This window comes from Oncorhynchus keta, chromosome 28 (assembly GCF_023373465.1).
Source record: "Oncorhynchus keta strain PuntledgeMale-10-30-2019 chromosome 28, Oket_V2, whole genome shotgun sequence".
Classification (NCBI taxonomy): Eukaryota; Metazoa; Chordata; class Actinopteri; order Salmoniformes; family Salmonidae; genus Oncorhynchus; species Oncorhynchus keta.
The window spans coordinates 75,258,230-75,270,076 of record NC_068448.1 but is presented as its reverse complement, the minus strand read 5'-3'; the positions used below and the strand labels follow the sequence as shown (position 1 = coordinate 75,270,076).

At 44.3% G+C, this 11,847-nt stretch overlaps 1 protein-coding gene across 2 annotated transcripts in view; it reads right to left on the bottom strand.

The window, feature by feature from the left end:
- Nucleotides 1–11,847, bottom strand: part of LOC118361210 (collagen alpha-1(XVIII) chain-like) — a 134,978-nt gene that overhangs the window by 16,603 nt on the left and 106,528 nt on the right. For both annotated transcript variants that reach the window (XM_052483946.1, XM_052483945.1), the window contains exons 18-27: nt 9,022–9,063; nt 8,524–8,586; nt 8,302–8,337; nt 8,102–8,185; nt 7,917–7,982; nt 6,020–6,082; nt 4,700–4,789; nt 4,579–4,614; nt 2,707–2,760; nt 2,450–2,506 (exon numbers count right to left, since the gene is read on the bottom strand). In XM_052483946.1, coding sequence (XP_052339906.1) covers nt 2,450–2,506; nt 2,707–2,760; nt 4,579–4,614; nt 4,700–4,789; nt 6,020–6,082; nt 7,917–7,982; nt 8,102–8,185; nt 8,302–8,337; nt 8,524–8,586; nt 9,022–9,063 — 591 coding nt within the window. The remainder of the gene's footprint in view (nt 1–2,449; nt 2,507–2,706; nt 2,761–4,578; nt 4,615–4,699; nt 4,790–6,019; nt 6,083–7,916; nt 7,983–8,101; nt 8,186–8,301; nt 8,338–8,523; nt 8,587–9,021; nt 9,064–11,847) is intronic.

The window sequence follows — 11,847 nt, the reverse complement described above, 5'->3', positions numbered from 1 at the left end:
AGTTGAATGGGCAACATACTGGTTCAGAATCACCATTAGAGTTGAATGGGCAACATACTGGTTCAGAATCACCATTAGAGTTGAATGGGCAACATACTGGTTCAGAGTCACCATTAGAGTTGAATGGGCAACATACTGGTTCAGAATCACCATTAGAGTTGAATGGGCAACATACTGGTTCAGAATCACCATTAGAGTTGAATGGGCAACATACTGGTTCAGAATCACCATTAGAGTTGAATGGGCAACATACTGGTTCAGAGTCACCATTAGAGTTGAATGGGCAACATACTGGTTCAGAATCACCATTAGAGTTGAATGGGCAACATACTGGTTCAGAATCACCATTAGAGTTGAATGGGCAACATACTGGTTCAGAATCACCATTAGAGTTGAATGGGCAACATACTGGTTCAGAATCACCATTAGAGTTGAATGGGCAACATACTGGTTCAGAATCACCATTAGAGTTGAATGGGCAACATACTGGTTCGGAGTCACCATTAGAGTTGAATGGGCAACATACTGGTTCAGAATCACCATTAGAGTTGAATGGGCAACATACTGGTTCAGAATCACCATTAGAGTTGAATGGGCAACATACTGGTTCAGAAGTCCATTTCACATCATTCATCCACAAACCTTCATAGTGGAACAACCCTTGATCTGCAGACTTCAGATATGACCACAAGTATACCAAGTCTGGTTGAAACTGTTCAGCCAGTTCGACCAACAGTAAAAGTGATATTGTTGCTTCACTGGAAGTAATCATCACACTGAGGAAGGGCCAGGGAAGTAATCATCACACTGAGGTAGGGCCAGGGAAGTGATCATCACACTGAGGTAGGGCCAGGGAAGTAATCATCACACTGAGGTAGGGCCAGGGAAGTAATCATCACACTGAGGTAGGGCCAGGGAAGTAATCATCACACAGAGGTAGGGCCAGGGAAGTGATCATCACACTGAGGTAGGGCCAGGGAAGTGATCATCACACTGAGGTAGGGCCAGGGAGGTAATCATCACACTGAGGTAGGGCCAGGGAAGTAATCATCACACTGAGGTAGGGCCAGGGAAGTGATCATCACACTGAGGTAGGGCCAGGGAAGTAATCATCACAGTGAGGTAGGGCCAGGGAGGTGATCATCACACTGAGGTAGGGCCAGGGAAGTAATCATCACACTGAGGTAGGGCCAGGGAAGTAATCATCACACTGAGGTAGGGCCAGGGAAGTGATCATCACACTGAGGTAGGGCCAGGGAAGTAATCATCACACTGAGGTAGGGCCAGGGAAGTAATCATCACACAGAGGTAGGGCCAGGGAAGTAATCATCACACTGAGGTAGGGCCAGGGAAGTAATCATCACACAGAGGTAGGGCCAGGGAAGTAATCATCACACTGAGGTAGGGCCAGGGAAGTAATCATCACACTGAGGTAGGGCCAGGGAAGTAATCATCACACTGAGGTAGGGCCAGGGAAGTAATCATCACACAGAGGTAGGGCCAGGGAAGTAATCATCACACTGAGGTAGGGCCAGGGAAGTAATCATCACACTGAGGTAGGGCCAGGGAAGTAATCATCACACTGAGGTAGGGCCAGGGAAGTAATCATCACACAGAGGTAGGGCCAGGGAAGTAATCATCACACTGAGGTAGGGCCAGGGAGGTGATCATCACACTGAGGTAGGGCCAGGGAAGTAATCATCACACTGAGGTAGGGCCAGGGAAGTAATCATCACACTGAGGTAGGGCCAGGGAAGTAATCATCACACTGAGGTAGGGCCAGGGAAGTAATCATCACACTGAGGTAGGGCCAGGGAAGTAATCATCACACAGAGGTAGGGCCAGGGAGGTAATCATCACACTGAGGTAGGGCCAGGGAAGTAATCATCATGGCACCTCTGACACATGTTGAGGAAAGCTGTCTTACTGAAAGCAGTGCCGTTCTTCTCTGGCTTAGTGGGCCCCACCTTCAGATGTCTGCAGTAACGTTCGGCTCTGGCTTAGTGGGCCCCACCTTCAGATGTCTGCAGTAACGTTCGGCTCTGGCTTAGTGGGCCCCACCTTCAGATGTCTACAGTACCGTTCGGCTCTGGTTTAGTGGGCCCCACCTTCAGATGTCTGCAGTAACGTTCGGCTCTGGCTTAGTGGGCCCCACCTTCAGATGTCTGCAGTAACGTTCGGCTCTGGTTTAGTGGGCCCCACCTTCAGATGTCTGCAGTAACGTTCGGCTCTGGCTTAGTGGGCCCCACCTTCAGATGTCTGCAGTACCGTTCGGCTCTGGCTTAGTGGGCCCCACCTTCAGATGTCTGCAGTACCGTTCGGCTCTGGCTTAGTGGGCCCCACCTTCAGATGTCTGCAGTACCGTTCGGCTCTGGCTAGGGGGCCCTAGTGCTGTGGTTCTCAAACCTTTGTCCGTGACCCATCTAAAGAGGGAGGGAGTTCAACTCACCGACACACCCACAGCATCTCCTCTGTCTCCTTTATGCCCCATTATTCCGGGACGACCCTGTAGCGAGACAAACCACATCATTAATGGAATGATGGCAATATGACCACATTCTGTAGTGTTCTGCATTTGTGTAACCCAAAAGAGTGCTCTTGGGTTTAGGCACCATATGTCACTAAAACACATTCCCACTGCCATTGTTATCATTTGTAGACGACAAGGTTAAAAGAACGTCTGAAATCATAATGTGCGGTACTTACCGGACGACCAGGATATCCATATTCTCCTTTGGGTCCTTGTGGCCCAATGGGACCCTGTAAAAACAACAAAGCAGCTTTGTATTCCAACCCTCAGCAGATACACGTGCTGACAAAGATACAGTTGAAGTCGGAAGTTTACATACAATTAGGTTGGAGTCATTAAATCTCGTTTTTCAACGACTCCACAAGTTTGTTGTTAACAGACTAGTTTTGGCAAGTCGGTTAGGACATCTACTTTGTGCATGACACAAGTAATTCTTCCAACAACTGTTTACAGACAGATTATTTCACTTATAATTCACTGTATCCCAATTCCAGTGGGTCAGAAGTTTACATACACTAAGTTGACTGTGCCTTTAAACAGCTTGGAAAATTCCAGAAAATTATGTAATGGCTTTAGAAGCTTCTGATAGGCTACTTGACATCATTTGAGTCAATTGGAGGTGTACCTGTGGATGTATTTCAAGGCCTACCTTCAAACTCAGTGCCTCTTTGCTTGACATCATGGGAAAATCAAAAGAAATCAGCCAAGACCTCAGAAAGGAAATTGTAGACATCCACAAGTCTGATTCATCATTGGGAGCAATTTCCAAAAGCCTTTAGGTACCACGTTCATCTGTACAAACAATAGTACGCAAGTATAAACACCATGGGACCACGCAGCCATCATACCGCTCAGGAAGGAGACACGTTCTGTCTCCTAGAGATGAACATGCTTTGGTGCGAAAAGTGCAAAACAATTCTAGAACAACAGCAAAGGACCTTGTGAAGATGCTGGAGGAAACAGGTACAAAAGTATCTATATCCACAGTAAAACAAGTCCTATATCGACGTGACCTGATGGGCCACTCAGCAAGGATGAAGCCACTGCTCCAAAACCGCCATAAAAAAGCCAAACTACGGTTTACAACTGCACATGGTGACAAAGATCATACTTTTGGAGAAATGTCCTAAGGTCTGATGAAACAAAAATAAAACGGTTAGGTCACAATGACCAATGTTATGTTTTGAGGAGAAAGGGGGAGGCTTGCAAGCCGAAGAACACCATTCCAACCGTGACGCACGGGGGTGGCAGCATCATGTTGTGGGGGTGCTTTGAAGTTAAAGCTTGGTCGCAAATGGGTCTTCCAAATGGACAATGTCCCCAAGCATACTTCCAAAGATGTGGCAAAATGGCTTAAGGACAACAAAGTCAAGGTATTGGAGTGGCCATCACAAAGCCCTGACCTCAATCCTGTAGAAAATTTGTGGGCAGAACTGAAAAGGCGTGTGCGAGCAAGGAGGCCTACAAACCTGACTCAGTTACACCAGCTATGTCAGGAGGAATGGGCCAAAATTCACCCAACTTATTGTGGGAAGCTTGTAGAAGGCGACCCGAAACGTTTGACCCAAGTTATACAATTTAAAGGCAATGCTACCAAATAGTAATTGAGTGTATGTGAACTTCTGGCCCACTGGGAATGTTATGAAAGAAAAATAATTCTCTCTATTATTATTCTGACATTTCACATTCTTAAAATAAAGTGGTGATCCTAACTGACCTAAGACAGGGAATTTTTACTAGGATTAAATGTCAGGAAATTTGATAAACTGAGTTTAAATGTATTTGGCTAAGGTGTATGTAAACTTCAGATTTCAACTGTATATCCTCATGAAGCTACATCCTGATGAAGATACATCGCAGGTCCGTAATATTCCCGAAAATATGCATTGTCTGGATAGGGGGCCTAGAGGCAGGCCTGTATGTGCATATGCAAAAAAAGGTTCCAGAACAATTTGAATGATAGCAGCTGCTGCAACACGACAAGAGAAGATTGTTGAGGGGGGTACTACAAAGGGTATTGTCAGATTAAGAAGCCAATAAAGTCTTACCGTAACTCCAGCTGGCCCAGGAACACCACAATCGCCCTGCGAAAGAGTGAAGGTACAAAGTGGATCGTGTGACACAAGTATCGACATTTGACCGAGGAAATAGTGTGCGTGTAAGACTAACCTTGATCCCTTTGGGGCCCTGTGGCCCTGTGAGTTCAGACATCATAGACCTGTCTGTTGCAACCATGGCCCCTGGCTCACCCTTCTCGCCCTGCAAACACACGTGACCAATTACACGATATACATACAGACACACACTCGCAGTCAAATGACAATAAGACGATATACATACAATCAAATGACAATCATACATACTGTAGGACACATGAGCACAACCCCTCCTCCATACACACTCCCAGGGGTAATGTGCAGCACATGCATGTTGAAGCAGCATGAGCACCTCTCAGAGAAAGGAAAACATTACATAATAATCTCATTCATGTTGTTCCACAGACCTTGGGACTGAAACATATTGTCTATGGCTGCTCAGTCTGGAACCCATTAGCAGGCTTATACACATCAGTGCCCTGAGTGCAGCAACCGGGGTCCTAGCTTTAATCATAAGCACTGGCGTTCAGTTTCACACTTTCAATTGATCGAAACCCAAAGGGCTTTGAGCCTGTATATTAGATGTTTATTCAGTTCAGTGCAGAAAAGGTCACATAGTATTTATTACATTTTAGCAGACGCTCTTATCCAGAGGGACTTACACTAGTGAGTGCATACATTTTCGTACTGGTCCCCCATAGCCTGGAGGCCCATGGGAATCGACCCCACAACCGTGGCATTGCGAGTGCCATGTGCTACCATCTGAGCCACACGGGACACAATAGGAAATCCTGGGCTCTTCAGTGGTTTCCTTTTCACATGGTGACGCTAGCGGAATTCTGACCCTCGTGGAATTCTGACCCCAGTGGAATTCTGACCCTAGTGCAATTCTGACCCTAGCGGAATTCTGACCCTAGCGGAATTATGACGCTAGCGGAATTCTGACTCAAGTGGAATTCTGACCCTAGCGGAATTCTGACCCTAGCGGAATTCTGACCCTAGCGGAATTCTGACCCTAGCGGAATTCTGACTCAAGTGGAATTCTGAGCATAGCGGAATTCTTAAAGGGATAGTGCGTAATTTTTCAACTTCCCCAGAGTCAGATGAACTCATAGATATCATTTGTATGTCTCTGCATTCAATTTGAAGGAAGTTGAAGGTAGTTTCACGAGCCATTGCTAACTGGCATTAGAGCAATGGACTGGAAGCTGTTCCTGTAGAATTCGTCATTGCGCTAACGTTACTGTTCATAGCGACTTCTTTCAAACTGCATGCAGAGACATAAAAGATGTATACCATTAGTTCATCTGATTCTGGCAAGTAGAAAAAGTTCTTAGTTGCCAAAATGTGGAACTATCCTGTTAAAATGAAAACACACAACACACACACTTACCTTTAAGCCTGGGGGCCCTATGGTCCCTGGATTCCCCAAGTCACCCTTTGGACCCCGTGGCCCCTGGGAATTATCATAGTAAATGCAGGTAAATAACCAAAAGAAATCCATCAACTAGAACAGACACATCTACAACAGCCATACTCATAGGCAGACAGCGGGCCGGATCCGGACCCAGAACAGGGTCAATACAAACCGATCAATTTTTTTATCTATTTTTAGGAATTCGGTCAGGATTCGCCTCCTGGTATCATATGAACACACATAAGACATGGAACAGTTGTAGAATTGCAAGACATTTGTTTTAAAACTGCTACAGTTTCCCTTTGCTCGATGGCATAATGGGGCGAATATCCATCAGGACCTTTGCCACCTAGGAAATGTGTGTGACTGGACCTTATCCAATAGTATGAGAACCCTGATCGACTACAACAGTATCTCTCTCCTATCAGTAAGTATCTGTCCAACTGCACAGTATAACGTTTGCACTGTCAAGTTCATCCCAAAAGCGTGTTCCGCATACTGTATATTCTGCAATAGAGAAAGGACAGACACAATACCATGGTAACCCTACCAACAGATCCTCTGAGCAGTAAGAGAGAAAAATCTGATTTGTTTTTACTATCGTATGAATTATGGACCCATACACAATAAAAACAATAGTGTGTTTCAAGGCCCTGTCAAGGGGTCACGTTCCAATGAACCCAACAAAATGGCCGACACACTGTAAAATTAACCTCCAGTAACAGATAAATACAGATACATGCATCTATCTTAGCCTGGACCTAATTGTATTTTGGGAAACACAGATAAATACAGATACATGCATCTATCATAGCCTGGACCTAATTGTATTTTGGGACACACAGATAAATACAGATACATGCATCTATCATAGCCTGGACCTAATTGTATTTTGGGAAACACAGAAAAATACAGATACATGCATCTATCATAGCCTGGACATAATTGTATTTTGGGACACACAGATAAATACAGATACATGCATCTATCATAGCCTGGACATAATTGTATTTTGGGACACACAGATAAATACAGATACATGCATCTATCATAGCCTGGACATAATTGTATTTTGGGACACACAGATAAATACAGATACATGCATCTATCATAGCCTGGACATAATTGTATTTTGGGAAACACAGAAAAATACAGATACATGCATCTATCATAGCCTGGACATAATTGTATTTTGGGACACACAGATAAATACAGATACATGCATCTATCATAGCCTGGACATAATTGTATTTTGGGACACACAGATAAATACAGATACATGCATCTATCATAGCCTGGACATAATTGTATTTTGGGACACACAGATAAATACAGATACATGCATCTATCATAGCCTGGACATAATTGTATTTTGGGACACACAGATAAATACAGATACATGCATCTATCATAGCCTGGACCTAATTGTATTTTGGGACACACAGATAAATACAGATACATGCATCTATCATAGCCTGGACCTAATTGTATTTTGGGACACACAGATAAATACAGATACATGCATCTATCATAGCCTGGACATAATTGTATTTTGGGACACAAAAAAACCCGTTTACACCAATTTTATGAACAAATCTTTGATGTGATTCCAGCCATTTCTCAACATAATTAGCTTTTTTTTGGGGAGTGAGTACGTCAAACCCACAACAGTGTTCTGTCACATAATCTTATTAAGGCCAGTTGAAGAACATCAAGAGGGCAATCTGAAAACATATTAACACACACACACACACACACACACACACACACACACACACACACACACACACACACACACACACACACACACACACACACACACACACACACACACACACACACACACACACACCTCAAGCATAAGTCTACTCACCCTGAGCCCCTGAGATTCCAGGAGCCCTGACAAGTTAAACACACCCTCGGTATCACTGAGCAGGACCTGAGGTAGGACAGAGAGGAGAGACAGTGAGATCACTAAAACTATTCTATCAGAGAGCATCAGTAGGGGTGATAACAATGACTTCAATAACACCTAATTACTTTCTAACATCCTCTTACATCCTGGAGGTTGATAACAGGTCCCGAAGACCCAGGAGGTCCTGGAGGGCCGGGGAAACTGAAACCGTCCCGACCTCTCTCTCCCTGACAACAGAACACAAATGTTAGATGAACCAAGAACAGGGTCAGCCTGGTTGGCTCCAGAAGGATTAACTCATAAGAGATGAACAGGAACGGATTCAGGAGGAGTGATAGTGTACCTTTGGTCCCATATCACCTTGGTCCCCCTTCACTCCCTGCATGAAAGAAATGGCAAACAACTATCATGACAAAAGAGAACTGAGACCCTGAGACCGTTTTATGATGAACCTACAAGAACAACTGTAAAGAGGATAAAGATAGATTAGAATACTAGAACAATCAGGAAAGGAAACAAAGGAGAGAGATTGAATTGGACAGTAAAAATCAGGTGATGTACTGACTGTATGCCCTGGCAGTCCATCTAGCCCAGAGGCCCCGGCTGCTCCTGGAGCACCAGGCTCCCCCTAGAGGAACACGGAGGAAATGGTTGAGGGGAAGGTTTTAGACCTTTCGATGCCTGAGTGACCCACCCACCTAACATAACCCAAAATCTACCTCATCTGAGTAATTAATGAGTGAGACTTCTGAAAACCTCTTTATCGTAATGAGGAGATTGTAGATTAATTACACTTTCCTATATGAATCACATCTACAGTTGGGAATTGTACTAGGGCATAGATGCTTAGTGCTTTGGGAATTGCTGGTGGTGGGTAATGCAGATGATGTACAGTCCCTGAGAGGGTTAAAAAGCAAGACGGCCATCTCTGGCCCTGCCTGTGCACATATGTGTCAGAGAGGAATTCATTGGAAATTAGCGGAATAATAGGAACCACATGGTGCGGAAGTAGGCACTTCCTCTCTGAGGATAAATGGGAACCAGTTGAGTCGAGAGGACGCACCTTTACCGCTACACCAGGAAGCCCGTCCTGCCCGTCTTCGCCCTGTGAGGGAGAAACAAAATGGCGGTCAGTATGGGAACTTTTTACAGGTATGTGGAAGCACATATTCTGACACACAGAGAGAGGAAGACAATGAGAGAGAGATACATTACAGTGCATTCAGAAAGTATTCAGACCCCTTCACCTTTTCCACATTTTGTTATGTTACAGTCTTATTCTAAATTTAATAAAAAATATATATTTTTATTCTCATTAATCTCTATACAATACCCTATAATGACAAAGCAAAAACAAGGTTTCAAAAAATACTTCCCGAATGCACTGTGTGTCACAGCTGTTTTAATTATTAGCTTGGTCCACTAGAAGCCCATTAGAAGTATTGTAAGATTTCGATCCTATGATCTTATACACCACCAGACATGCCACTAGGGGTCTTTTCATAGTCCCCAAATCCAGAACAAATTCAAGAAAACGTACAGTATTATATAGAGCCCTTATTTAATGGAACTTCCTTCCATCTCATTTTACTTAAATAAACAGCAAACCTGGTTTCAAAAAACAGATAAAGTAACGCCTCACGGCACAACACCTCTCCCCTATTGGACCCAGATAGTGTGTATGTATTGATATGTAGGCTACGTGTTCCTTTTTAAAAATGTATGTAGTTCTTTCCTTGAGCTGTTGTCTATTAATGTTCTGTATTACGTTTCACGTTCTGTGTTCTGTGTGGAACCCCCGGAAGGGTTGCTGATGCTATAGCAACAGCTAATGGGCATCCTAATAAAATACCAAAATACCAAAATATGCTTGATTGATTCTATGATTCATATGACTGATACTTTAAGTGGCGTGCAGTAGGATCTGAACAAGGGCCTTCTAGATAAGGAGTGGCGTGCAGTAGGATGTGAACAAGGTTCTTCTAGATAAGGAGTGGCGTGCAGTAGGATGTAAACAAGGGCCTTCTAGATAAGGAGTGGTGTGCAGTAGGATGTAAAGAAGGGCCTTCTAGATAAGGAGTGGTGTGCAGTAGGATGTAAAGAAGAGCCTTCTAGATAAGGAGTGGCGTGCAGTAGGATGTGAACAAGGTTCTTCTAGATAAGGAGTGGCGTGCAGTAGGATGTAAACAAGGGCCTTCTAGATAAGGAGTGGCGTGCAGTAGGATGTAAACAAGGTTCTTCTAGATAAGGAGTGGCGTGCAGTAGGATGTGAACAAGGGCCTTCTAGATAAGGAGTGGTGTGCAGTAGGATGTAAAGAAGGGCCTTCTAGATAAGGAGTGGTGTGCAGTAGGATGTAAAGAAGAGCCTTCTAGATAAGGAGTGGCGTGCAGTAGGATGTAAACAAGGTTCTTCTAGATAAGGAGTGGTGTGCAGTAGGATGTAAAGAAGGGCCTTCTAGATAAGGAGTGGTGTGCAGTAGGATGTAAAGAAGGGCCTTCTAGATAAGGAGTGGCGTGCAGTAGGATGTAAACAAGGGCCTTCTAGATAAGGAGTGGTGTGCAGTAGGATGTAAAGAAGGGCCTTCTAGATAAGGAGTGGTGTGCAGTAGGATGTGAACAAGGGCCTTCTAGATAAGGAGTGGTGTGCAGTAGGATGTAAAGAAGGGCCTTCTAGATAAGGAGTGGCGTGCAGTAGGATGTAAACAAGGGCCTTCTAGATAAGGAGTGGCGTGCAGTAGAATGTAAAGAAGGGCCTTCTAGATAAGGAGTGGTGTGCAGTAGGATGTAAAGAAGGGCTTTCTAGATAAAGAGTGGCGTGCAGTAGGATGTAAACAAGGGCCTTCTAGATAAGGAGTGGTGTGCAGTAGGATGTAAAGAAGGGCCTTCTAGATAAGTAGTAATGTGCAGTAGGATGTAAAGAAGGGCCTTTTAGATAAGGAGTGGTGTGCAGTAGGATGTGAACAAGGAACCTTCTAGTTAATGAGTGGCGTGCAGTAGGACTGAACAAGGGCCTTCTAGATAACGAGTGGCGTGCAGTAGGATGTAAAGAAGGGCATTCTAGATAAGGAGTGGTGTGCAGTAGGATGTAAAGAAGGGCATTCTAGATAAGGAGTGGCGTGCAGTAGGATGTAAAGAAGGGCCTTCTAGATAAGGAGTGGTGTGCAGTAGGATGTAAAGAAGGGCCTTCTAGATAAGGAGTGGTGTGCAGTAGGATGTAAAGAAGGGCCTTCTAGATAAGGAGTGGTGTGCAGTAGGATGTAAAGAAGGGCCTTCTAGATAAGGAGTGGTGTGCAGTAGGATGTGAACAAGGAACCTTCTAGTTAATGAGTGGCGTGCAGTAGGACTGAACAAGGGCCTTCTAGATAAGGAGTGGCGTGCAGTAGGATGTAAAGAAGGGCCTTCTAGATAAGGAGTGGTGTGCAGTAGGATGTAAAGAAGGGCCTTCTAGATAAGGAGTGGTGTGCAGTAGGATGTGAACAAGGAACCTTCTAGTTAATGAGTGGCGTGCAGTAGGACTGAACAAGGTTCTTCTAGATAAGGAGTGGCGTGCAGTAGGACTGAACAAGGAACCTTCTAGGTAACGAGTGGCGTGCAGTAGGACTGAACAAGGAACCTTCTAGATAAGGAGATGTTTGTCTTCTACCACACTCAGTGGTGAAACAAGCGAGTCAAACTTCACACCAATGATCTAATACACGTTCACATTTTAGACAAACTACTGTGTCTAGTATATACAGACTACTATGTCTAGTATATACAGACTACTGTGTCTAGTATATACAGAGTACTATGTCTAGTATATACAGACTACTGTGTCTAGTATATACAGACTACTATGTCTAGTATAAACAGACTACTGTGTCTAGTATATACAGACTACTGTGTCTAG